This window comes from Cyclopterus lumpus, chromosome 23, assembly GCF_009769545.1.
Source record: "Cyclopterus lumpus isolate fCycLum1 chromosome 23, fCycLum1.pri, whole genome shotgun sequence".
Lineage (NCBI taxonomy): Eukaryota > Metazoa > Chordata > Actinopteri > Perciformes > Cyclopteridae > Cyclopterus > Cyclopterus lumpus.
In genome coordinates this window covers 8,853,407-8,881,117 of record NC_046988.1, presented here as the reverse complement: position 1 = coordinate 8,881,117, position 27,711 = coordinate 8,853,407, and the positions used below count along the sequence as shown (strand labels likewise).

Below are 27,711 nucleotides of genomic sequence, written 5' to 3'. Positions count from 1 at the left end.
GGCTGTTACAGATATTCTATTGCCTCGATTCCCTCAAAATTGCACACATGACACCTTTTTTAAAAGGATTAGTAGTTTTAGGGATCAACAACCATAGATGGTGGCTTCACCCCGTACCCGAGACCCTCCACGATCATATTGCTTCTACATCGGGCTCATTTGAGTGAGGAATGTAGTAGTGAAGGTATTTTTGTGAAGCGGTAGTTTTTGATTGGGCTTTATTAAATTCTCGCAGGCTTGGCGTTAGCTTAGATCTCTTTGTTTCCCATCCTCACCCAAAACAAACTAACTTTTTCTAACTGATGCATTTCCTCAAGTCTGGAAGACGGAGCACAGCTTACAACCTGGTTCATGTATTGTTTCCCCGAGGGACTCACTGGATTTTTAGAAGCAGCTCGATCAGAATATTGAGAGATCAAATTCTGATGAATCAGCTCCCATGTGTAAAGATGAAGGGTGGGGAAAAAGTTCCTTCATTCATTTCAGAACATAAACTGCTCTTCAAATACTCTGTAAATAAACTGAGTGAGTAAGGAGAGTTTGGTTCATGTGCAGTTTGTGTTAAAGAAAGACTTAATTCATAGAGGTTGGATGAGCTATGAACTTAATACATTTCTGTTCCTCGTAGGAATTAACACATCTTATTTACTTTCCATTTGCTGGGACAGCTTTTAAAAGGCAGAACCATTTGATACATTTCAATTCGCAGCACACATAATCTGATGTAGGTTTCTGGGATGATATGAAGTTGTGAAGCATCCCGGGGACCTGACACACTGATAACACATACATTACTTTAATGGCAGGATGAACGTTCTGTCCATATCTGCGCGAGAGAGGCACTGACCTTTAACAGTGCATGCTGTTATTTATTTATTTATATTTTCATATATCAAGTATATAGCCTGAATCAAAGCCACACACTGGGGTTCATTTTGTCCCTCTCCAGTTGGGCCTTTCACATTTTATCATTTTTTATAAACAGACTTTTTTTCACATCAGACACATTTTCATAGTAGGAATATGGAAGCTAAGATAGATAATATGATTAAATGTTAAGCAAGCAAAGGGAGACCTGATTGAAATGTAATCACAACGTGTTGCATTTACAGTTTTTCTCGATTGCTAAAACACAATTCCTGGAACAACTCACCATTTTTTTCAAATCTTCACACACAATTTAAAAAAGTCACACCCAAACAGTCCAAACATCTAACTTCTGGGTCCCAATCAGTCTTTACCCTCAGACAATACACACACGCTGTCAAAACACAGACTACATTAGTGTTTGTTACACACAGGAGGGATTAATTCAACACACTGCCACCAAAATGTCAATAATAGGGTTTATTCACACTTCCAGATTGAGCACATATACAGGTTCATCAGCATCGGCATAAATATCAGCATGATCTTGTCTCAGGTCAGGGTCAGGCCATAGTATTTCATCAGAAAATACTTGTCTTTGCTGTCCTCTCTGCCTCTGCCTCTCTCTCTCCATCTCCATCTGCCTCTTCCTCTTCCTCTTCCTCTTTCTTGTCTCTCAACCTCTGCATGGTTGGGATCCATTGTTCCAAAGGACATGAGCATGCCTCTAAGCTCTATTTATTGACCCCCAATTCTGATTGGTGTGTTAACAATTTTCAGGCTGAGTGTTTTCACCTAGAGAAGGGTGTGGTCTCTGAGTTTATGTTATGATAACTTGAGTTAATTATATTGAGAGCATGTGTTTGCTGAATGAACACGTAGTGTAAAGAATGATTTATTTGGTCACTTTTGTGTAAGGTTTTGCAGAAAGTGTTTTGAATATTGAGACATGTGTGGACACAGGTGAATTGTGTTTTTGGTTATGGGAAATGTGTGTGTGCTTCTGGGAATGACGAAAAGGTTTGGGTGTTTGTGCTACAGGAACCAGGTTTTGTGTTTTAGTAATCGAGAAAAACTGTAAGCACCACCACATGTATAGCATATGGCTATTTTACTTTGAAAACCACCTGTTGAGGGGATTTTACAATCAACATTCACAGGGTTATACACATTTCTGCGTTTCCTTCTATGACGCGTCAAGATCTGCTGTGAAACGGTCTATTGCAAGGACATTGTGCCCTTTTCTTTTCCACCGAATTCCACCAGATGGTGCTAAAACACATTTACCGGCATCGCACAACTTCACACCTGTTAGTGGATGGGTTCTCCCTCAGTGTTTACATTAATGCATCTTGGAGGTCTTTACATTACATCCTCTAAGCAGTATCCCAATCACAATACACTTGGGCAATAGTTCTATAGTGTTTACCTTCCTACAGGAGGCACCTATATCCTACATGTTTCCTCACCAGGAACAAAGGTTTCACATTGTTTTATGATCGTGGTCTGGTTTATATGGCAACAGTGATTCATTCAAGCGGGTATGCAGCCTTTGAGTGGAATTACAGGAAATGATTCCCCTCACTATCTGAAATATCTGACAAAACATTAACTAGTCTCAGAGGCTGTTGTCTCTCTCATGTTGTCCATCCGAGTGATATTGAGTCACTCTATGCAAATACACACATTTCATATTTCAAAAATATGAGCTCAAACTTCAGTCACTACTGATGCAAAAAAAAGGCTTGTCAGGTTGATAATAATAACAATGTTGTTAATCATTCAGTCTGTTGGCTCCACTTTTATAGTTTGACTTCATTTACATCACATTTTATGGATTGTTTTTGTCCACTTTAATGACAATGATAAAGCATGAGATGGTCACTTGGCTGAGTCTCCGCTGGCAGTAGTTCAGCACAAAACCCATTGTATATGTTTTGTATGGATTAAATAAACCATGTATAGTGTTAACTGGTGAGCTTTAGAGGTGTGTTAGATTTGGTTACCTTTGGACACCGGACTTGCGGCTTCCCCTGCTTAAAGTATATATGCTAAGCTAACTGGCTGCTAGCTGTAGCCTTCTATCAAACGGACAGATATGAAAGTGGTATTAATCTTTCCTAACTCTCCGCCAAAAGGCCATTTCCCAAAATGTTGAACTATTCCTTTAAAGTAGACTATTGCAAGGAATACACATGCAGTAAAAAAAAAGAAAAGAAAAGAAAGAAGAGCGTTTTAAGAATATTTTTAAGAATATATGCTTCCATTTATTACCTTTTATTGCAATTGCCTTTTTTTTGTCTCTGTTTCCGCTCTTTTCAAGCGTTTTCTCTGACTCTTGTCTGGTATTATTTGAAGATTATAGTAACTGTAACCCATACAACAACAGTTGTAGCACAGCTTTGAGACGGTTTATATACTTGAAATACCGGTTCAAATAGTGCACAAGAGCTGTGCCAAAGAAAATAATAATGCGTTTACAGTGTTTAAACATGTATATAACAATATGTACCGGTATACAACCAGTGATCGCTGCCACATATGACGTGGAGCCAGCATCCTAAACATAGCCCTGCTCCTGTGTCGGGTCGTCTCTGATTGCTGACAGCAGGTGAGAACATGCTCGTCACACATTGCTGATGCTGGACTGACAGTTGACAACAAGCTTCCTGTTCTGACTGACGCGGCGTCCTCATCTGCACTTTTTTAAAACCCGCGTTGGTAGTTGTGGTGCGTGTGGAGAGCTTGTTGAAATGATTGTATGTTCCCTCTCTTTTTGTCTACTCGTCTCCTCTAATTTATCTCCTTCCTCTCCCCTCTTGTCTCCCCCTTTTAGTCTTTCTTTACTTTCCTCACCTCTTTCACCTTTTCCTTCCTCCCATCAACTTTCTTCCCTGTCCTTTCCTCTTCTCTTGTCTGCTCTAAATTCAACCCTTCTTCACCTCCTCTCCTTTCCCCCTCTCTTATCATCTCCTCTCCTCTCTTCCTTTCCTCTCCTCCCGCTTTCCCTCATATTCATCTCATTTGTCTCTCCTCTACCCCTATCTTCTTTTCCTCCTTCTTCTCTCCTCTCTTTTCCCTTTTCCACTCTTGTTTTCCTTTTGCTTCCCTTTACTCTCCACTTCTAATTTCCTTTCTTCCTCTCCTCACTCCCTTTCCCTCCTCTCATCTTCTTCTATTTTCCTTCTCCTTCCAATAGCCTCTCCTTTCCCTCAAATTTGCTTTCTCTCCATCCTCCTTTCCCTCTTCCTTTGTATATCTCCTCTCCTCTGTCCTATACTGCAGATGAAGAGGAGGGGGGCTGCAGTCACCTGTACCTTCCTGCTGTTGTATAACCGTCCTTATTGAACCTCAATAAAGATGAAACAAAAACAAAAGTCCACCAACCAAAATTAATCCTTTCTTCCGGCCACATCAGTTATCTGGAACGACTGCAGTCTCATTCTGTATATATAACTTATCAAGAGTGCGATTAGGACGCTCTCTAGCACAACTATTATACAAGACGGCTGCAGTGGAATATTAATGCAGGCTGTGCTTAGTTTGCTGTAAATGTAAATTAGGACTGAGCCTTTTCAGACACTTTTGGGAGCTAGGAGTTAGAAATAGTATTCTATTGTGTTAACTCACATTGTTTTTGTTGAACAGTTTAATCTCGTTATCTCTGGATGTGGTTTGTCCCAAATCCATGTGAGTCCTCTCAAATTCATTCATAGAGGTCATATCAGATGTGGTGTGCTTTACAGAGGTACACAGGATATTAATGCAACAGTTAGGACTACATCTTTAGCATGGATTAGGAACTATTCAATCAGCTACTTGGGTTCCTACGAAAATATAGAAACTCCTGACATTCCTATCAGCCTCAGCTGTTCATTATGTTTAGTACTAATTGGTAGATGTTAGCATGCTAACATGCTAAATTAAGACAATGAACAAGACACCAAAACATCAGCATGCTATTATTGTCAGTGTGTGTGTGTGTAAGCAGTGATGGCTGCTGGGATTCCTCTTCTGCTCCTGTGAGAACAGGTTGTCCTGGACCATCTTTCCACTTCCCCGCACTCTCTCTCTCTCTATATATAACATCCACTGCAGAAAGGGGATAGAAGGGTGTGTGTGTGTGTGTGTGTGTGTGTGTGTGTGTGTGTGTGTGTGTGTGTGTGTGTGTGTGTGTGTGTGTCTGTGTACACGCCTTTATGTGTTTGCAGAGGCCCCTAAATGTAAGGGGAGGATCTGTCCGATCCACCCAGTCACATATAAACAAGAGACACTTGCGCTGCTACCACTCTATCCTTTTTCTTGGTTTAGTGTTAACTCTAACTTTTTACAGTTAAATAGCTGCATGTACTGTAAAAGTTATTTTACTATTTTTTTTTAAACTCCTCCCTCTTTCTTCATACCTTTGATCTCCATCTTGCCAGATCAGGACTCGTTCAGGAGTCTCATTTGCTCGTCTTTTCTCCTCTCACCTCCCTCCATTCATCTCCTGATTTATTCTATTATTATTTATAAGATGGCACAGGCTCCATAGGCATACAAAAACCTCAGTATGTAGTTAAGAATCTACAAGTTGAAGAGGCAAGAGCAAACATCCTAAGGGACTCAGATCTGTGTGATTGATTACTAACAAATAGCTCCCTTAAAAGGGACAATTAAATCCAACCTGATCACATACTGATCTCGATAGAGACTCATACAGTACAAACTGCATTTATAGATTACAGTAATGACGGTGCTGATCAATAACTTGTGAAACAGTGTGCTGAGAGATCATTTTTAGTACTCAGGGTTCCATATATCTCGTCTGTTTGGCTTATTTGCACTCGAGTGGGTTTCCATGGAGATTAAATCCACACAGACTAGAGATCATTTGCAGGTTATTGGGACACCAGGTTGCGATATTTGACAGAACCCGTTTCAGCTCCTCTGGATCGGTAACACGGACTCCCCCGACGTTAAACTAAATGTGAAATATTAGTCCATTGATGTTTCAACACTGTGAGGACAGACGTCATCTTTCAATCAGAGGAAGTGCTGACCTTTGCATTTCTAATGCTAATGAAGGGTGAACCTGTGAAGTCACAACATTTGCATTTCTTATTAGGCATTGGTCCAGTCGTATTATGAATCAACATTGATTAATCTCCCAATTATCTTCTTTCTTTCAATCATTATATTTTAAGTTTTTACAAATTACATATTACTAGAAAACAGAAAACAACAACAAATAAATAAAAATGACATAACAGCCAACTATATGAACAATCAGAGGACAGAAAAACACAGACATAAATCAAACATAAATCATCATACTCCATATTGAACCTACAACAACAATTGTATTTATCTCTTACCACCATTTTATTTTCGGTTCATCCAGGCCACAATGTCCCCGCTAAGGAAGATTATGTACAACATGCTCGCTACACAGGAAGCCATCGACAACCAATGCTAAAAGGAAAAAGGGTACAACAGAATTGCAGATCAGCCAATTATCTTCAAAGAAAAATTTAATGTTTGGTGTTTAACATGTTAGAACATTGGTTTGAAAATCCAAATTCTACAGTTATTCACAGAAAACTTGGACAATCAGCAAAAAGTTACATTTGAGAAGCTGACACTAGGGATGACAACATACCTCCTTCTGTTTCATGGATTGGAGTTCCATTCATACATTGTCATATTCATGTAATGTGTTTATGTAACTGTAATGCTGTTCATTCTGTACACATGACATCTATTGCATCTGTCCATCCAGGGAGAGGGATCCTCCTCTGATGAAGGTTTCTTCCCTTTTTTCCCTGTGAAAGGTTATTTTTGGGGAGTTTTTCCTGATCCGATGTGAGGTCCTGGGACAGCGATGTCGTATGTGTACAGATTGTAAAGCCCTCTGAGGCAAATTTGTAATTTGTGATATTGGGCTATACAAAATAAACTGAATTGAAATTGAATTGAATTGAACATCAGTCGGTCAGTCCGCTACTTTGGACCAGACTAAAATAACTATTGCACAACCATACATTTTCATTTGGTTTATGACCACATAATTGCAAAACTAATCATAATATTTGTGTTTATTGACAATTAGCACATTTTCTGCATGCTAACATGCTATACTAAGATGGTGAACGTGCTAAAAAAATGTATAGCATTAAGCTCAAGTTGTAATTATAAAGGTTTTATCCTTTAGTTAGTTAGGAACCTGTTATACTTTACTTTTAATCAGCCTCAATCGAGAGGGAAACGTTTGCTGTGGGCGGCATTGTAAGCTTAAGTGGATTTACTTGAGTAAAAGATGTTCACATGTACATGAACCCCACTTCCTGGACCCACTGTCACATCGTCGGGCACAGTTTGGATAACCACAGAGTCGGTGCTGGTTATGATCAGCTCTTTATGGTGATTATACCTTGAACATCTTGATAAACACGAGTCAATCTCCAGCTTTAGTGTTGATTACACTGTGCAAATACAGCACGTATTTAAAACATGTGACCTAATTCACAGCCGTTGTTATTTAGCAGCAAACAACCACAACAAAAACAAATCATGTAATTCATCACACAACGATGTCACATGAATTGTAGCCATACAGTACTCTCTCTCTCTCTCTCTCTCTTTCTGTCTGCATACAGGTCACCTTTTCTTGCATAACAGCTCATTCATAAAACAGCACTGTACTTCAGGGAATGGATGAGGGAAAGACGGGAGACGGCTGCGGAGACGTATAAACGTCTACACAGGGAGGATTTTGCTGCAGTGTTAAAAAGCTATGTGAGGTTGTGCAATGCACTTACTGTAATTGTCAAATGAAAACCCTTATAACTCTAATCAAGTTAGCAGAAGTTTCTTTTTGCAGGATATGCATTTTAAGTAGTTTTCACTGTATAGAATACTATGATTATGAAGGTTTAGTTGTTCTAAACTGATCATTTTTAGAAATGAGAAAAGGCTAGCACTGGGTCCGGTTCCCCGTCTGGGTGGAGTTTGCATGTTCTCCCCGTGGTAGCGTGGGTTCCCTCCGGGTTCTCCGGCTTCCTCCCACAATCCAAAGACATGCAGCTCAGCTCATTGTACTCTAAATTGCCCGTAGGTGTGAATGTGAGGGTGATTGGTTGTCTGTCTCTAGATGTGCCCTGTGATGGACTGGCGACCTCTCCAAGGTGAACCCCGCCTTCGCCCAATGCCAAACATTAATGCAATACAATATTGTCCAACATGGGGATAAGAGCTGTATTGCTGATTAAAAGAAGTAATTATTCAAACACCAAATTGGTTACCAGGCAAGGTGCTTCAGGGTCTCAGGGGCCTCCTACCTCTGCAAAACTAGTTAAGGAACACCTTGAAACCTCTTCAGGTTGAGTCTTTGACCATTGGCCATTTCTTTTGTTTTTCTATCTCACAATATATTCGAATAATATGCTCCAAAGAACACCAAAAACAGGCTACGGAATATAATAACATACTTTAAGAAGTACTCACACAGAAAAAATCATGTCTTCTGGTTACATAAAAAAACATACAGGAAATGAGCTGATATAACTAGAACACGTGAGTCACCATGAGCCTACAAACTGTCCTCCAATGGGAGGAAAGGAAGGACGACTAGAACAAAAGGACAGCTATGGCAATACCTTCAGGTACAACATTGCCACTGTGGCTGAAGAAGTGTCTTCTGTTGGGAATAAAATATTCAAAAATGCATGTTGTGACAGGTCTGTTTGATTTGCCGACATGCTGTAAATTTCGATGTAACGCTTGGCATTGAGACTTGTCAGAACACATACTAGCGTAGTGGCTGACTTATCCAGCAGGTGCTATTTGGGTCAGAACTGATCTCTCCAGCAAATCCTTTCCTTTTTTTCTGCTCTTAGTTTTGTGACTTTCTGTTTGTTGGTAAACTATGCATGAAATCCCATATTAACTATTAACTTGCTTAAATTGTACGTGACATTTTTTAGTATGTCAGAAACCATAGTATTGAACTAATATGACTGGAATTTCATACTATTACCTGTGAAATATCACAGTATGCCAACACTGGACACCACACCTGCGTGAATATCCCACAATGCAATAGGGTAGTGACGACAACATTCATATTTGACAATGATGGACAGGTCTGTCAATAATGCTGCAATGTAAGTATAAGATTTCACTTTGCAAGGTCACAATTAGGTTGGCACGGGTTACCATGGCCACGCATCTCCAACTGGCAAAAGTCCCTCAGCTAGTGACGTTGTAATTCCAGTTCATTGTGGCCGAAAAGATTCAGATTACTGTTATACATTATATACATAGGAAACTGATGTTTGCCTCTGTAAAGCAGCCCTCGGTTAACCTCATCCAGTCTAAATCTCATGTAGGAACGGCTGTTTCTATCATGACACTTGCTTCTCAGATGCGTCAGTAGAGCTCAGAAAAGAAAAGATTGTCAGTAAAGTATGGAAGTATGATTTCCAGTCACTGCCTCAGGCCTCACTCTGAGTTTAGGTAAATGGCATCGTTTTCATTCTCCCTCTGTCATCATCAATGTGGGGTTTTGTCGCAGACAAGGTTCCCACATTCAGGTAATCACACTGTCACTGTCTGGTTTTGTTTATGCCCCTTAAAGCCTAATCTTTCCATGATTATAGAGTGTCTGTGTTTTTGTTCTACCTCAAGGAGACAGAGGCATCATTGTGAGGAGAACATTTGCCCGCAGGTATCCTTAACAGTCTGTGCAGCAGCAGTCAACAACAGCACATTACATTGTAGAGTCTAGTAGTCAAAGTAAAGTCCTTTTTTATGTTATCTTACATTATCTGATGATAAAAAACATAAGCTTTGACCCCACCCTATTTGTCCCTGTTTATCTGAATGCACCAGGTGGTATCCCTAAGTGATGTTTATCCATGTTGAGTCTGTTTTATTCACATCTATTATAATGACAGGCTTTAATATGCCTCACAACCAACTTATTGTCATACTTGCATCTGCAGCCTTGGGACCTATATTTATTCTGGTATGTAACGGTTAAAAGTGATGCTGATGTGAGTTGTTTCCCACAAAGATCTCACAGAGATGTTTTTTTAAATGCTGTGAGCATCACACAATCTGAACACAATCTCTATCTAGATGGATAACACCACAGCGTTTTGATAAATTAAGCATGTCATAAGTCTACAGGCGTAACGATCCTGGACTACGGCTGCCAGTTAGCTACTTAGCTAACGTCGACTGCTATCTCTCAGAACATTGAGCTAACAACGATGGAGTAAAGTTATAGATAATAATGCTTTTTTTAAAATGGGCATTCTGCTAAAGCTAACAAGAAGATCGGGACAAAGCAGAAATGTTCTCTGAGCGCTCTGTTGCTCCATTGGTGGACGGCATGGATCCATTAGCAGAGGCCATCACAGGCTCTATATTCCGCAGTGACAGCAGCTCACATCCATCTTTGCAGCCTTGCGCGGCTGTCAGGCGCTCACTTCATCATTGGATGAGCTCCATCCCATGAGCACATTCACCTCAATCTGAGCACCTGCGAACAACTGTCCTATCTTTGCGTGTCACAGTGAATATACAAAGGAAGGCTGAGATTACTAAAGCTTAATTTTAAACTGAAGTGTCTAATATTGGAGACGCTACAGGATAACAGATGGCCCAATCTAAAATTAGCCTGATGGCTACTGCATGTATAATCCATGCACTAAATTTAGGAGGGAATAAATGATACCTCATTGTCGTCATCTTGATCGGGACATTTATATCTATTGTGTAATAAGGCATCACAGCTTTTTGGGGCTCTGATTTTCCCTGTCTGGCAAGAAGCCATTCCCTCACATGCCTGAAGGCTCGGAGATGAGGTCAAAGAGGAGGTTTGTGGGTGAGCTAATCAGCTCAGGATTTGACACGTGTAATCAGAGTTGGCTGCAAACACTGAGTGGATCACAAGCAAACGAGGGGGCAGATTAGACTCAGAGTGTAAACGTTTCTGTATTTGCACATCTGTACGCAACTACACGTGTAAACTAGGTACGAGTGTGAATATACAGAATATGTATTTGCGTGTATTTGTGTTTGTTGGTGTTGTTGCGGTGTATGTCATGATGTCAGAGAGCAGGTGCCACATGACGCTCCTGATAAAGTGAGGACAGCGACAGGCAGCCGTTCAGTTCTGGCCATCTGTGCTGATGTGAGCCTGGAGAAACTGGATCCTCCTTTCCCCCTCACACCTCGGCTAAAAAGGGAACTTTTAACTGCCTTCCTTTGCTATGCAGGGAGATGATGATAAACCACTTCAAGTAACACGATGACAGAAAGATTTATTTTCCTCTCAGGTGACTGATGCCATTAAGATGATAACTTGACTGAGCGTCTGTTGTTATATGTGGAGCAGGATTCTAATTTGAGTCCATTATAAATTACTCACCGTCATATATTATATGCAAACGACATTATAATTCTATAAATAAGTTAATTCTCTAACATGTCTCCCTAACCCTGATAGCATTGCTACAAACTAGAATCCCCTAAACGTGTACTAATCCCATAATAATCCATCAAAATGTTCAGACTCGCTTGCATAATAAGATCTTTTCTATCGATTTTGGACTTACATTACCTCTTATTTAATCAAATATAGTTACCTGACAGCAATCCACAAATGTTAGTTCCATATGTAGGGATATATTTTCCCAGTTTTGACCTGAAAAGTTGGATCATCCAGTAGTTGGTGAAGTAAAGTCAGGGATCACCAAAGTTCGTAGGATTCATGCTCTGGGGATCGTCTGGACCAAATGTCATGGCAGTCCATCTTTTATGTTATAATGTATGTTTGTACAGATTCTCGATCTCTCATCGTCTGTAGTGACAATGGGTGATCTGCTGTTGTTATTTTTTCTCGGTCAATCTGCTTTGATCTATGTTTTTGCTGAACATTTGAGGTTTGGGCCTTCTTTTACACGTATGTCTGTCTCTGAGTGAAATCATATACTCTGTATCGCTTGGTTTTTGATTATTTCTCAATGTTTTCCTTCTTCTCTGACTGAGTGCGTTGTAATCTAAGTGTGTGTGTGTGTGTGCGTAGCTCCAATCTATTGTGTGTTGATAGTAATTAATTCTTTGTGAGAGACAAATTGTTCTGTTTATATATCTCTCAGGCTCTGATGAAGGTCTTAGTGACCGAAAGCTTAGAAAACAATTGGGTGCAAAGGAGACAAGTATGCAGATGTATTGATCGTTTTTTTTGTGCCAATCCATCTAAAAGTTGCTAAAAGGCAGTCGGATATGACAAAGAATCACTTGAGTACCTCACCGGACAAGTGGACTGTCTCGCTCTTTGACCCACTTTGATCAATCTCGTTCTTTGGTTGATCATTGTCTCTGGGAGGTTTTGGCTTTTGATGTTATCTGTGGAATTACAACATGTGGATGCTGCGGCAGCCCGCAGGTCAAAGGTGAACAGTGTCAGGGTGGAGGTATATCATCCACAGCCTCTGACATGTCATTTGATTGTCATAGTGGGAATTACATCACCGAAACAGTGAATGTGTTTAATCAGTTAATAAGTTACAGCTGCTTACAATGCAATCACCGTTTCTAAAACCCCACCTGTGGGGTAGTTAACGAGGGAAGGGGTGGCATTCATTCACTTTGAGTTTAACATGAGGCCAGCGACAACATGGGAGCGCCACCAGATATGAGTTGAGACAGATTTTACTCTAATGTGTTTAGTCAGGGGGAGCAGTTAGGAGTGGTGCTTATTCACACTGACAACTCCCCCTAAAACAGGCTGCATTAAGCCGCTGTCGTTTTAACCTCAAAAACGCCAGATTTACCACAAACCTCACATATTTTATTCAAAATACCTTTGAGCATTAACTTAAATGATTGTGTAAATGCCTTTTTCCCACACGGATTGGAACTGACATGCTCAGCAAAACATTACCACAGTTAGGATGTAAATTCGATCACAGATAGGAGTTACCGACTGGTTTCCCAACACTCTTGATAAGCTGTGACTATCCCATGAACTCTTGGACATGTAGCACAGGATACTTTACTTAAAACACCACCAACATTCTGACGACACAAAAGAATCCAAGAGGTGTTACAAGAAACACTGTAGGGATAACCAAAGTTAGAATAAAAACGTTATGCAACATCATAGCTTTCCTGTCGCTAATAAAAGGAGACAGCATGTACCATGATGTGTGTGTGCAACAGGTACAACATTAAACTCCCAAAAGAAAACCGCCTTAGAAGTGCAATAAAAATGTAATGTGCCGACTCAACTGTATCATGACAAATACTTGAGGCTGGTTTTATTTGTTAATATTGAGCTGAGTTGGAGGCTTAATAACTGGCCCAAGGCCTGGCGATGACTAATATGCTGTTCTTAACATATTTTGGAAGCCCTGACTTTAAAATGTACACTATATTTTCGTGACATTTAAAAACATATATAATGTTCTTCTTATTCTTTCTCGATGTGTTCTGATTTGAGTCTAGGGTCTATAAACCAGTGAGTGGGTGGGTGCCACGTGACCCGCCAACCTTTTTCTAACAAAGGGATTAGTTTGCACTTTTAATGTAAATAAGGTGTCAGAGTGCATAAAAAGCATTAACATACACTAATAGAGCTTGTCAAAAAAAATTACAAAAATAAACGTGCCAGGGGTCCAAGTTTCCCTAATAAGTATTTGGAAAAAAAGAGAAAGAAAAATATATTTGTAATGTTTGAGAGTGACTGACTTTCTAGCAATACTAAAAAAAAACTTGCTTGGATTGTAAACTCTTGGTAGCATAACTATTGCTACATTATCTATTTAAAAGATATGGCTTTTCTTCTCAGAATGATTTGAGATCCTATATAGTTGGTGCACATATTGCACCAAGCACAGCACATTCCTAAGTGAAATATCATGTTAGTTAGTCTTCGTCGTGGACATCGTCATCAGTCTACTTGTCAAACGGTCCCGTGCTCTGCAGCATCAGTCTGGTGGAGATCAGCCCAAATTACGCATTTGTTTATTATCGCTTCCTTGACCAGAAGTGTAGCTCCGCCCACTGAGACGAACCCAACCAATGAGCGCTTTCCTGCTTCAGAGGAGTGATCCGTATATCTAAAACTCCAGTCTGCCTGTTCATTGTACTGAGTCAGCGGCCGTGCGCAAATGGAACCAGAGGAGGACTGTGCTGTGTAGGCTGTAGACTACATACGATCTCTGCCTGCCGACTGGAAATCACAGACAGCAGCGAGAGCTTTGACTTCCTCTGCCACTGATTTTATGAGGAAAACATAATTCCAGGGAAGTCTGACGGGTACCCCGGTTGGGAATCTCTCCAACAAACCCCTCCTCCTCTTCTTATTTCTGACCATCTCGGACCACGGATGCAGAGAGCAGCAGCGATGCGGCGGCTCTGCTGTTAACTCATTGGACCGTTTACTCTCCGTTTTTTTTGTGTGCCGGTTTTATCTAAAAGGAGGCAGAATAAATCCACAATGAAGCTCAAACCGAACCAGACCAGGACATACGATGGCGAGGGCTTCAAGAAACGAGCAGCATGCCTGTGCTTCAAGAATGAACGCGAGGAAGAGGTAAGAGGTTCCGCAGAAACTGAACCATATGAACAACATCCAGGGGTTGTGTATGACTTTGTGGCCTAGTCATCCCCCTGTCTGCACCCAGTCATTCAAATGCCACAGGGGTGATTATGAATCAAATTGAAAATGATATTTTATATTGCACATGGGTTTACACGTATGGCGCCTCCTTTTAGGTGTGTAGATGCGTCCATACTTGTTATGTCTCTCACAATGTCACTATTTTGGTTTGTGTTTCCGTGCTGTTGTTGCTGCTGCTGCTGTTGATGCGCCTTGGGCCATCCAGTTTAGGCTAGTTTCAGGAGCGCGTAAAGAAAGGGGGGGAAACGGTTGTTGTCAAAGTAGCTACCATTAATAACAAACGACACCGGCGACACATTTCAAATTAAAATAACGGATCGAGTAGTTCATTCGAAAACTCTATTGAGTTAAAGCAAATCTCTTATTCTGAAGAAATATTCGCTCAACTTCCGGTTAGCCGGTGCTTGTCTTGAGGTCGCCGACACGGAGGGGGCGAGGCACTCTGCACGTTTCCCTTTTAATTTTGGGGGGTTTACGTCGGCGTGTGTTGAGTTAAGAATGACGACCTCGAGTCTATTATTAAATATATCTATCAACTGTCGCGTCACTTCACCACCATTTAAATACCGCGACGCAGAGTGTAAACATCCAGGCAGTGGCCATTCATGCCTTCTGCTGCATCTCACCGGCCTCGAGCGGGCAGCTGCGTAGCACTTCTGTGGATGAGGATTTAAAGGGGCCCTCGCCATGTAAAGAATAAGGGTTGACAGACTTCTATTGTTGTTGTGTCTTAAAGACTTTTCTCGGTGATATACAATGCAGTCCATCCACGTTGAAGCCGGTTTCTGGACCGTAACAGCAGCGTTGTTCCACCCTAAACCTCATGAAAAACACGCGCTGTGATATGACAAGTGTGTTTTGGCTTAGTCACTGGCTTTTATGTATTTACACCAAAAAAACACAGTATTAACAGTACCCATATCAAATATTTGCCAAATCAAAACGGTACAGAAAATAAACAGTATCCCCTTTTTTTTATAAAGGGATATTCTGAGTGAGTCTGAAAATGGACACACACTCACACAAATACATTTAGAACAATTAATTTTGGTTTGCCTTTTGCCCCCCTTAATTTAAGACATGATAAGAAGGGTGACCATAGATAGACTGGTCTGAATGCAGCTGCGTGCCCCCTCCACGCAGCTGCATTCAAACTCACTGTATAGCCATATTCTTATCCAGAGAGCCGTTGTTAATATAAATGACTCTTTCAAGTTAATCTGTTTTCACTGGTTCCCATATAACTAATAAGAGTCATGTACACATATTTATCAATAGATTAACTTTATTTCAGACTCAAGGTCCAGATAATGACTAGAAAGTCATATACCAGGACCACATCTCGGTTTTGTGACCAAATTCTCTGTCTAAATTTAGCCTCCTTTGAGCTTTGCTTAAACAAACTGTTAAACAATATACCGTCAAAACAGCCCAGTCTGGTGTCCCTGCACTGGCATGGAGGGCTCTGCCGGAGCCCTCCAGTGTTGAGCTGTACAACACATGAATTGGAAGAGTTACACACAGCCAAGCACACACACACACACTCACGCGCACACACACACACACACATGTCTGTTCACTTACACACATGCAGCTATTTTCTTGCATTGTGACAACAGAAGAGTGTAGGTGTGACAATCACCCTCAGGAGTACACAGGCATGTCTACTCATGCAATCGCATAGATGACACCGCTTGAAATATGAGAACCAATGTGGTGATTATGATTCGGGCTGTCAACAATGGCCATTATACTTCTCAATAAGTTTGAAATGTGGTGCTTTGTGTCATCAGAACTCTCCTTAATCACATGCCGACACAGAAACAATCGGTTCCTAGACACAGGAGACCAACTGTGGTGAAATAAGAGCCATTGCACTGTTTTGTTTTGGAGAGGAAAGGTGAAAGCTGAGCCCTCAAGGCGAAGTTCTGTATGACAACAATTAAACAGGGGAAAACAGGAACCTCCCAGTGCAGTCCCGGAGGATGCCACCTGGGTAAATTAACAGCATGCGAGTTGCTCGGGACCTGTGTGCCAAGAGATCTTCTTTAATTATCTAATGTCATAATGTGGTCGCTTGCAGAAACCCTGAGTTAAATAACTAGCCTTAGAAGTCGACTCAAACAAGTAAACTTTATTATTCTATCACACTTCCTCAGCTTTATGTTTTCAAACATCTACAGTTACTCTGATTGGATATTGTGAAGCACACAGTTAAAGCCACAAATGAGAAATGATTTAATCACGGCATTTTCACCTGGCTGCTGCACAGAAATAATCAGAAAGCATTTAGAACTAAATCTGTATGACTTTAAATGTGTTAAAAAGTTCAATATATTTCCATACTAACAATATATTAAATCAGTGACTTAACAAAAAACATGAAAATGATCACCTAACTCTACAAAGGCCATCATTCCTGATGAGCTTTATAGAGACTTGTTTTTAACTTTACTCCCAAAATGCTCTGGAGACCAACCGTACACTGCAGGTCCAGTAGCAGACGGACAATGTCAGCAGCTAACGGATGAACATCGGGGAACATTTCACAGCTTAAGAGCAAAATGTTTCACTTTGAGCGTTGGTGGAGACCAGAGCTGAGCTTAAAGAAGCGTGAACATCGGACTGGTCAGAAACACGACTGCAAATGAACGCTAATGGTGCGTCACATGTTCTGGATGTGGGAACTGTTGGCTGACAAATTCACCACAGCAACTTGAAAGGTGACAATATGTCAGCGTTGTGTTTGCAGCTTGTTTCCACCTCCCCCATGTGTCCTTTATGTTAACTGTTGTCGATCTTAATGTGAACCATTCAAGTCTTTTAGTTTGCCTCCTGATTTTAGGAGCAACCGAAAGTTTTCCATACTGTGTTTGGCAGTGTTGAGGCTTTATTAAAATAAGCTTTATATAATGTCATGCGTTCATGCATGATTTAGAGTAGGAGAGAACAGATGCTTAAGAGAACCACCATGTTTATGAATTGATGGACCATTTATGGACCAGAGGCTACATATTGAAGGTACTGCAGCAGATTGTAAACAATGGGGGGGGGGGGGGACTCTTCAGCAGGAAGTCAGAAATGTAGGTGTTCAGTTTCTCTCTCTCTTGCCTCTCCTGCAGTTTGTATCCGACAGTCCCAGATAACGAGTCTTCTTGTATTTATTGAGCTTTTTTATAATGTGTCGACTATTTCATAGCTTAGCACTATTGATTTTTGGCCCTGCATTTCTGTACTTGAGTGTCTTAGACCTTCCATCATTCTCTCCTACCGCCACCCGGGCATTTTCTGCCTTCTTTATTTGACAGCTACAGGCGTTCCTCCTCAGAGAGGAGGCGGAGGTGTTAATGTCCTCCAGAATATCCCGGCCTGCTGTCCCTGTTTGAGTCCATGCCAGAGGACTCACTGCCATAGCCCGTGTTTTACTACCAGTGGTAGTTCACATACCTCAAATATTAAGTTAAGACTTAGATAAGAAGAAGTTAATGACAGATATATATATATATATATATATATATATATATATATATATATATATATAGATAAGAGAAAGGTTAGCTGACAGAATTCTCCCCCCTCCTTATTCATACTGGGGGTCCCTGGGAAGTCATACAAGTTGCAAAATGTCACTGGGAAATACTTTTTTCCTTTTTCTCCCTGCTCCTCTTTCCAAAAATAAGTGTGTTTCTGTGCTCCGAGTTCAGCCTATGCTTCATGACCGTGGGAGTTATTTTGTTCACCCTGTTAACTGTGGCCTAAGTAGTCTGCACTCCTTTTTTTTTTTTTTTCTTCTTCTTTTTTCCTGGTCAGAAAGGGTAAATCTGTGGGTACAGAATGGGCCGTCTTCTTGTTCTTACTCTTCGTCAGTGACTCCCCATCATGCGTGTTATTGGAAAGATTTGTAGAAAAGTAAATATATCCACAAATTAAGTCTGCTGTAACGCCTGAATGCTACATGTAAAGATTCTGAGTGCTTGAAAAGTAGATTGGTTGAAATATAGATAGTGAATAACTCTAAATACTCAAATTTTCAGGGAATTCACTGGATTTCTTTAACTTGTCCAAGTGTCTTGGTCCTTTTTATAGAGATGAACAGAAGCTTGCAGCAAAGCTTAAAGGCACCACCCTGCTGCTCCCTCTTATGAACGTGTGGCTGTATTTGGCTCAGATGCACATGTGAAGAAACTAATTCTTAATTATACACAGTTCGTAATATGTTGATTCAGTGCTCTACATTCCTAAATGCATTAAAAGAAAACTAAATGTGGCCTGTGCTGTATTCTGAGAACGGACGAGTTCCTCATGGCGCAACATTTATTTTTTATTTTTTTATTTAACCTTTTATTTAGCCAGGCGAAACAGATTAAGAACAAATTCTTATTTTCAACTGTGGCCTGACAAGAGGCGAAAACCTCTTGAGGGAACATTGAGAAGATAAAAATGGAACAAGCAGAGCAGACGTCGGCTTTGTCCTTGCTGTCCCGTAAACTCTGCCGCTTTTGTTTTGTATACATCTCACACTTTCCACTTTCAACTTTCGACACCAGTGATCTCCATTTAAGCCTTCCTGGCTGCAGCTCACAACACAGACACAAGCACTCAGACAGCGGGTTGGTCTCAAACACACCCCAAACATAAAGAATGAATATTCTATTGTGTCATATCACTGAAATAGCCCATCCCGCATTGGAAGTACATCACCCAACAATGGCCTGAATGGAAACCGCCTTCCAGTAGGTGACTTTCACAGAAACCATTGCTGCAGATGAACATATGCCTTCTCTCACATTGTGATTAAAAGTTAAGTTTGTATTAGCTCACCTCCATAGGGTTAGGGGTTCATAAAAGAGCCTCACTCAAGCAGGTCACACAGTTCAATTTTTACAGTCTGCACTCTGCTGAGAAGACGTCAGCTCTGTTTGTACTATTAGTGTTAAATGCCCCTTCCTCCAACACACACGCCTTACTGTACACTACAGCAGACGTACACCCGTTTGGGTGTTTTTCTTTAACCTTTTCATCGACAGGAAATGTCGGTGGAGCGTGCACACGCTTATTCCACATCATCATGCTGCTTGACATGTAGAGCTACCCCACGGCCCTCCATCCCTGATGACACCGTCTGGGAAGAAGCAGGGGGCTGAGTTGGATGAATGGTGAAATGTGAAAAAAGATGGCAGCCGACAGCGCTCAATGGCAAAGCCGCCAAGCATTTGTTGTCCAATTGGTTTGGCCCTTAGAGCCTCGTAGGGCCTCCGGTAGCTGCAGCCACAATCCCATTAGAGAACGTAAGGGAAGATATTGGAAAACTGAGTCGGTATTAAGGGACAGGCAGATTACTGGGTATGGTGATCCGATGGGTGGCAGGAGTACATGTCACCATCTGTTGTACAAGCTGCTGAACACACTTTTCTCTCTTCAATGAATCACTGTTTGTGTATTATATAATGATTTCTAAACCGAAAAATAGCTGACAAGCAAATGAGCCGCTGAAGACGCTGCACCTGAATCAGCTGCTGATATCACTACGTTGCTTGCCCTGTCACAGCCTGTGTTTTTAATAATGAGCGAATTGCTCTGTGCAAATGTGCTAATGTTTACAGCACATGTGCTTGTGTCTGTTGTGGTTGCACTACGGATACTGCTAGAAAATGGGCAGACACGGACACATCTGATCCGTGCATATCAACATGTACACTGCAACTGGAGCGTAATTCAAGCCCTGCAGGTCGCGGAGTGAAGCACTGACAGAATTTGAGCGGCTCATGCTTGGTTTACATGCATTGTTTGCCGGTCTCGATGTGTTTGGGAAACCGCCTCAACACTGGCTTTGATTGAGCTGCATCGGCCTAGAAACCAACAATGGGGGAAAGGAGGTGAAGGTTAGAACCGATACATGCTAAGGTTCCCCAAACGCCTCCATTTGTTCTAGTGAGAGTGAGCCAACTTCTTTTGTACTAAAAGAACTGTGATCGAGGTGTATGTGTGATATTTTATAATTGAAATTACCAGTTGAAATTGAAATAGTATCATTTGTATAATTTTCATATGTACATATATATTCCATGTTATAGTTTCACTCCGAAGGCCATTGAGACCATGTCAGGATTCAATATTTAAAGCTACAAAGGCTGTGGTGGATTTAGGATCCTGTCTACAGCAACAGAGAATAAATAGCAGAGGCAGCACCAATCATCCGCCATCTGTCTGTCTGTCTTTGAGACCTGAGTCAGAGGGGTCAAGGGTCATGTCAAGCTCAATTTCAGTGTGCGCCTCAGTAACTAAAGATATGTTTTGCTTCCTTATGGTGTGTCTAAAGGGGCAGACTCATTTCATTGTAAAATAAAGGAATTGACATGTTCTACATTTTGTAAAACGTTTCCTTTCTGTTTTAGGTTCTGCTGGTCAGCAGCAGCCGGCACCCGGAACAGTGGATCGTCCCCGGAGGTGGGATGGAGCCAGAGGAGGAGCCATGTGGTGCCGCAGTGCGAGAGGTGTTTGAGGAGGTGAATAAACCCACGAATTAATAGTTTCTCAACACCAAGTGAGCTCTTTTTGTGCGATGTAGAGGAAGTATTATTGTGTTACAGAGGACCTGCTGCTGCTGAGGACATCACACCTGTGTTTCAGACCGAAAGGACATTTATTATAATTAAAATGTCTCGAATGCACATCCGTGCTTCACCTTGGGGTCACGCAAATCTCTCACGTCACTGCAGGTGTCCGTTTCCAGCAATAAAAAAAAGTTTTTAGAAACGGAAGAGGAGGTGCGTGGTTCAAACAGTTGGCTGCGGTATGCATGCTACGGGTGAGTTTTCTGACGGGACACGGTGTCGGTAGCTGGGGAAACGAGGAGTGCTGGTATTCCAGAGGTCCCTCTGGTTGAGAACACTGGGTTCTCAGCCACGTCAGGGGTCTAAACTTGGCTCCTGGTTGGATTCCTGTGCATTGGCGGACCCTGCAGCCCAACCCGCTGGGCACATCAGTGCGACAGAGTGACACTTGTGAAGTATGCTGAGATGGAAAGGGCAGATGTCACATGTCCTGGCAGTAATTTGATTCCTGTGAATTAATAAAGCAACTAAGCAAGTGTTATGAAAGGGGCATAATTACATTTCCGCAAGAATACTCTTTCAGAATTACCACGGATTGAGAATAATACCTATTATTAGAATTACTAAAGGCCTCAACTTGTGTAGATGTATAGAAATGATTACATATTTAAGAGAAACAGAGATTGTAGTTTGGCTGACAAACCTAAATTGAAGCAGCTGTGAGGACACGGAGGACAAAAATGAAATAAGCAAAGGGGAGTTATTCTGTATTTCAGTTAAAAACGTTTTTGGGTAATTGTTCGTCAAGCATTTCTACTTCATAACGAAGCCTTGGAGGTTACAGAGCAGCTCGGTACATACAGCCCTTCAAACATTGATATGTAATGCACAATACCCATTGTTTTGCCACAGAATATAGTCTCTTGTTTGAACACTGCTGTTCTAATGTTTCCACCCTCTATTCATCTTTGGGAGTGAATAGAGTACTCAAAACTTTAAGACAAATGCATGTCCTTTGCTGTCTCTGTTCTGTACGCTAGAGCCAGTAGAGTAAAAACAATTCTTCATTTATTCTTCAGGCCGGTGTGAAGGGCAAGCTAGGACGTCTGCTCGGTGTGTTTGAGGTAAGCTTACACAGCTTTATCTTACTTTCAGTTTATTATACCTGTGCACATTAAATATCTTTTTATTTCTCAGCATGCAATATGTAGATCCTGTGTAATAGGTTTAGTTTAGAATAGTGTTGACAAAAGAAACTTGCATGTTTACAAATGATGTTAATTATCGTTAAATACTCAGTTTCTTTCCCTTGTGATCCCTCAAGCAAAACCAGGATCGGAAGCACCGGACGTATGTGTACGTGTTGACTGTCACAGAAACACTGGAGGCCTGGGAAGACTCCGTCAACATAGGTACAGTTTCCCTTCACGTGTGTGTGTACATATGTCTTTCATCTTGCTCTGCCAAATAATAGCTCACCTTTTTACAGTACACTGTTTTTATGCATTTATGTGGAGACCAGAAGAGACTATGGGCATTGGGGTATGCAGTGACAACAGGCCTCTAAATCTAGGCCACCGATCGTAGCTGCCGTGGCTCTGAGCTGCAGTACATCACAGCTGACAGTAGCCTGGACTCCTGCATTCAGCCTTACTTTATGGGCATCTGTCATAATATAACATAGTAGATGTAGCAGGCTCTGGTTTACAATGTGTATGCACATATGTTGCTATAAATGCCATGTTTTCATGTGCATATTAAAGTAAATGTGTGTGTGTGTGTGTGTACACGTGTGACTGAAGACGTAGCATCTACCTTCACCTTGCTTTAATTAATCTTGCCAAACAAACGAATTAGCTGAGGCTACAACTCAACACTCTGTGTTGAGTTGTAGCCTGTTTTGCTATCTTGTTGTAAAATACTTTGTTGCATTACACTTCCCAGTTTAATTTCCCATGTCTTCTGATTGTACACAACAAGAGTAGCATGTTGAAGCTTATGCTTTCCTTGAGCTTTATTGCATATGCACTCAAATAAATGGCTTTGATACAATGTAAGACCAACCTGTGAAAGAGGACAAAAGTGTATCTTCTGTATAGTAATGAGGGATATACTTGTATGTTACGGCTCTCTACAATTGGGAATACAAGGAACACCCAACATCAAAGCTTCCTTTATAACACCTACATTGTGCTCTGTCTCCCTCTGCAGGCCGTAAGAGGGAGTGGTTCACCGTGGACGAGGCCATCAGAGTGCTGCAGAGCCACAAACCCGTCCATGCCGAGTACCTGCAGAGGCTCCAGCTCAGCTGCTCCCCAACCAACGGAAACTCCATCCTGCCGAGCCCGCCACCCAACGATAACTACCCCCATTACAGCGCCACCGCCACCTCACCCTCGACGGGCAACGCGTTGGGCTCCTCCTGCAGATAGGACTGCTCCTAAACGACGTGCGCCGTCCAGCTTGGGCGGTGCACTGAAAGTCTGTACAGTCTTGCATGAATCTAATGACTTTTCAGAGTTGCGGCTCTCCTGTATGTTTAATTTCTAGTCTTAGCTGCAGGACAGACCAAAGCCATCACCAGAACAGTGTTGAAGACTCACGTGAAAGAGCAGGAGACGTCTCCGACAGAAAGACTGTGAATATCTCAAGAACACTTTTCTTTTGCTGGCGTGAATGACCTGGTGAAGGAATGCCTTACAGAAACCTTGTATGAATGTTGTATTTGGGTTGTTTTATCTCACTAATGGTCCTTTTTTTTTTTATTTAATTTTAAGCAGAATGAAAATGCTTTCTAGTCAATAAAAGAGTAATTGACCACAAAGCACATCCATGCGGGAAATGTTTCCGGACTTAATAATGTCTTCATCAACCCATGATGATAACATCAGAGATCATATTCTACATGAATAGTTTTTTTTATGTTTTATTTTATATATATATATATAATTATTATTATTATTATTTTTTTTTTTTTTTGCATTGATGTTTCGAGGTTCTTGTTGATGCAATTAAAACAACAGAATCAAATGTTATGCCAGAAATGGCATGTGGAAAGGGTCAAAGGTGTACTATCTCAAAATAGCACCAACTGTCAGTGAGTTGATACCTCAAACTGGATCGGTGTCGCGTTCGATATCCTTTGACACAACACTGCTGTGTTCAGAGTCGAACCTCAGCCAGCGCCCACAGAAGTCTCCACTAACCTTGACTGATCCAACAGACTGTTGACTTTAAAGCCACATACAGTTGCGGTTTCCCACGTTTTTTTTTTTAAGTGAAAGGATTTAATGGTGTAAAGTATTTTCCTGAGGTATGAAGTGCTGCTATAGGGTCAGTTTAGTTTCTCAACTCTGGTAATAAAAGAAGTGGACTTTCTTTCAATAAATAATATTCATGGTTAACTGCTCTTTAAACTAATGTTAACCATTTTTATGTCTCATTTGGTACAAACCGACCACCAAATGACTTATGATTGTTTGTTCCATCTGCTTCTAACTAACATTACTCGTGCTTTGGGCTGCAACTCGAAATTATTTTAATCCTGAATTAACCTCCGATTATTTTCTTGGTTAATCTTTTTTGAATTGTGAAAAATGCCCATCATAGCTTATAATGGAATTTTAATATAAATATTTCAATATTTAGGGCAATTTTGGGGTCTCAGACGCATACTTTGTAGCTTCAGCGTTGTCTCTCGGTCATCCCCGTCTTTCTCTCTCTCCATGTGTCCTGCCTGCCTCTCAACTATAGCTTGTCAAATATTGTTAAAGGCAAAAATGGTCCCTGGGGAAATATAAATGAAATTACAGCTACATTTTGAATATGAAGAGAGAAATCCAAAGAACAAAAAAGGCTCAAATTGGCAGTTTTTGTCCATGTAACCGTTCTCACTGAGAAGAGGCCCCCACTCGCTCCTGTGTTGACAGCCGAATGACGACTCGAAACCATACAGAGATTTGTAAATAGCTTTGAAGAGAAACATTTAACGTGTTTTTAACCTGAATGTACCTGTACAATTTCTCTTAACATTTTATATATTTTTTAACAATGTACAAATGGCAGGATAAAACCAACGTGTCGAAACCCCACTGAGAACAGTATGTACATTATATTTGTATCGATGACAATGTGCCACGGGGTTAGGATATATAGACTGGTTGGTGTGAGATTGAATGGTTGAATTAATGCATTCTGAATCATGATCTGGGGAAATCAATCTTTGTCAGGATGGTATAGAAGTTAACTCGGAAAAAAATATCAGACTGGATCTGGAGATGTTGGGTAAACTAAATTCTTTTTTTTCCTAAATGTATATCGCATCTTGCTAATCATCTTGTGTGTGTCAGATGCATAAGACTGAGTATAGACATAAATTATGAAATGGGATTTTTAAACACTTTTGGGGGGAAAAGGCAGGTCAGTGATGATCAGGGAAATGTTTGGTGACCTAGACATATGCTTCAAAACTAAAGCTCTCAAACACCAATTCAGTTTCCACAAACCTTCAGCCTTGTTCGATTGGTACGGTTTGGACTCGACCACCTCAAGCCTTTGTGTGTGTGTGTGTGTGTGTACTGTGGGTTGATGAACGTGAAATATGATGTGCCAAATTGAAAAAAAGTGTATGTTTTCAGATGGGAAAATGTGTGATGTCACGTTATATTATACATATAGTATTTGGCCAACTGCTTTGTGATAAAGAAAAATGATCTTAAACATTTCAGAATATAATAATTTAGTAATCATTGTTGAAATTAAAACTAAGGGACAGACACTTCTTATTTTTACGCCATACTGTTTTTAAATTCCACTTCTCACGTAACTGAGCGTCTAAGACATTCACTCCAATAAAAAAAACAAAAACATAAATTTAACATAAAGCCACTCATCTCGATGTTTTGCAGCTGAAACACCTTCTTCCTCCACGGGAGCCTTAGTTTGATGCTTGGGTCTATGCAGATCTGTGAAGGCTCCTTTTATGAGTAAAGCATGAGAGTCCCACAAATGAAATGTATGTGCTCATGTACACAAATGTGAGACGGCCTGGACACAAAAGCGTCCACTCAATGCACGGTGGATTTGGACCGCTTGATTGTCTGCTGAACACATTGTAATGTCACATGGATGTATCCAGAGCATTATATAAAAAAAAAATTAAAAAAACTTAAGCTTTCTCACTGTTTTGTCATGAATATTATGCACAGAAAGGTTTACGGTGAAAGTGATTTGATGGCGTAGACTGGAAGGATTGTTTTTGAGATAAGATTGCATTAAAAAGGAGAAAAATGGTATTGTAACTTGTTGTTGAATTCTCATTTATTTGAATGACGTCTATGAGGCAAAAGTGTCACGAGTCAGGGATCATTTATTGGCAAATGATTGGCTTCTAGAAGTAGAAAAATAAGACCTGTCAACTCCCGCAGCTGATGAGCCATTATGTCTAAATTATGAAGATAAAATCTTCAAAAGGTTTCACGTTTCAATATCTTAGGAGTCACAAACCTGCTCTGGAGCCCCAGGGTGCCACTTCCCACCCACACCCCCATTCTCAGCAGGGATTAGCATCTGTTATGTTACGTGTTTATTGGCTGACATTTTTCGCTCAGACAATTTGCACGATATCATATGACATTTTGACTCTGGGACCAGATTAGCCGGGGCCCCTCAGAAGATCCCTATAATTTCACAGATGATCATTCTTGAATGGTGAATGTCCCGATAGGCTTAATCTGCATTTTATCCAGAAGTACCACAATCACACTGACTGAATACAGCTATGTTTGTAAGTAACATAATTGAACACAATATGATATCTTAACCATATAATCAAATATAATAGAAGTTGCTCAGGCCAAACATCTGCCTGCAGCATAGTGTCAACAGCACAAAGGGGAAATGCGGAGGCCTTCAGTCAAATAGGAATACACTGTAACATACATGTCTAGCATTACTAGTTGGTCTATAACATTTTACAACTTGTGTAAATACAGATGGCTCCTTTCCCTGGAAAAGCACACCTGGTGGGACATGCCTCCTGTGTCAGGCTTCAACTCCCCTCACAACTCAAGCCAAAGAGGGCGGGGCTGGGGTCCAGAGTGGGAAACGGATCATGTGGCAACTTCAGACACCTAAAGGTGCTCCATTCCAAATGTAGATGGTTGCATTTGCAATCATTTGAACCCCCTGCCTCCATAAATGTCCACCAAAGTTAATGTTTTGCAAAATAGAAATATTATGTTGATACACAATGTCGTTAAACATGTATGTGCCTTGGACAAACAAGATTCATGAGAAAGCAATGCATTGTAATCAGAGGTGAAAGCAATATTCAACAGTAACAATACCACAGTTGAATATAGTTTCAATAAGGTCCTGCTTGCAAAAAAGTACAAAGTGATTGATATATAACGATATTTAAAACTCCACCAAGCAATATGACATCTTTTTTTAATTAGGCCCAATTTAAATGAAACTACAGCTGTTACATAAATGCAAAAGTGTATAGGACAACGTTCCTTCTGAAATGCTTTAAAGTAGCAGAAACCATTGAGGTGAAATACAATGAAGTGGAAATGTAGTCCCAGCAGTGTTAAACGTGACTGCTCCCCGATA

At 40.8% G+C, this 27,711-nt stretch overlaps 1 protein-coding gene across 1 annotated transcript; it reads left to right on the top strand.

Moving 5' to 3' along the window:
* Window positions 1–14,004: 14,004 nt before the first annotated feature.
* Window positions 14,005–26,272, top strand: nudt4b (nudix (nucleoside diphosphate linked moiety X)-type motif 4b). Its single transcript, XM_034525777.1, has 5 exons — window positions 14,005–14,455; window positions 20,938–21,048; window positions 22,176–22,220; window positions 22,421–22,508; window positions 23,308–26,272. Exons 1-5 carry the CDS (start codon window positions 14,360–14,362, stop codon window positions 23,526–23,528), a joined length of 561 nt encoding a protein of 186 aa, XP_034381668.1. The 5' UTR covers window positions 14,005–14,359; the 3' UTR covers window positions 23,529–26,272.
* The last annotated feature ends 1,439 nt before the right edge of the window (window positions 26,273–27,711 follow it).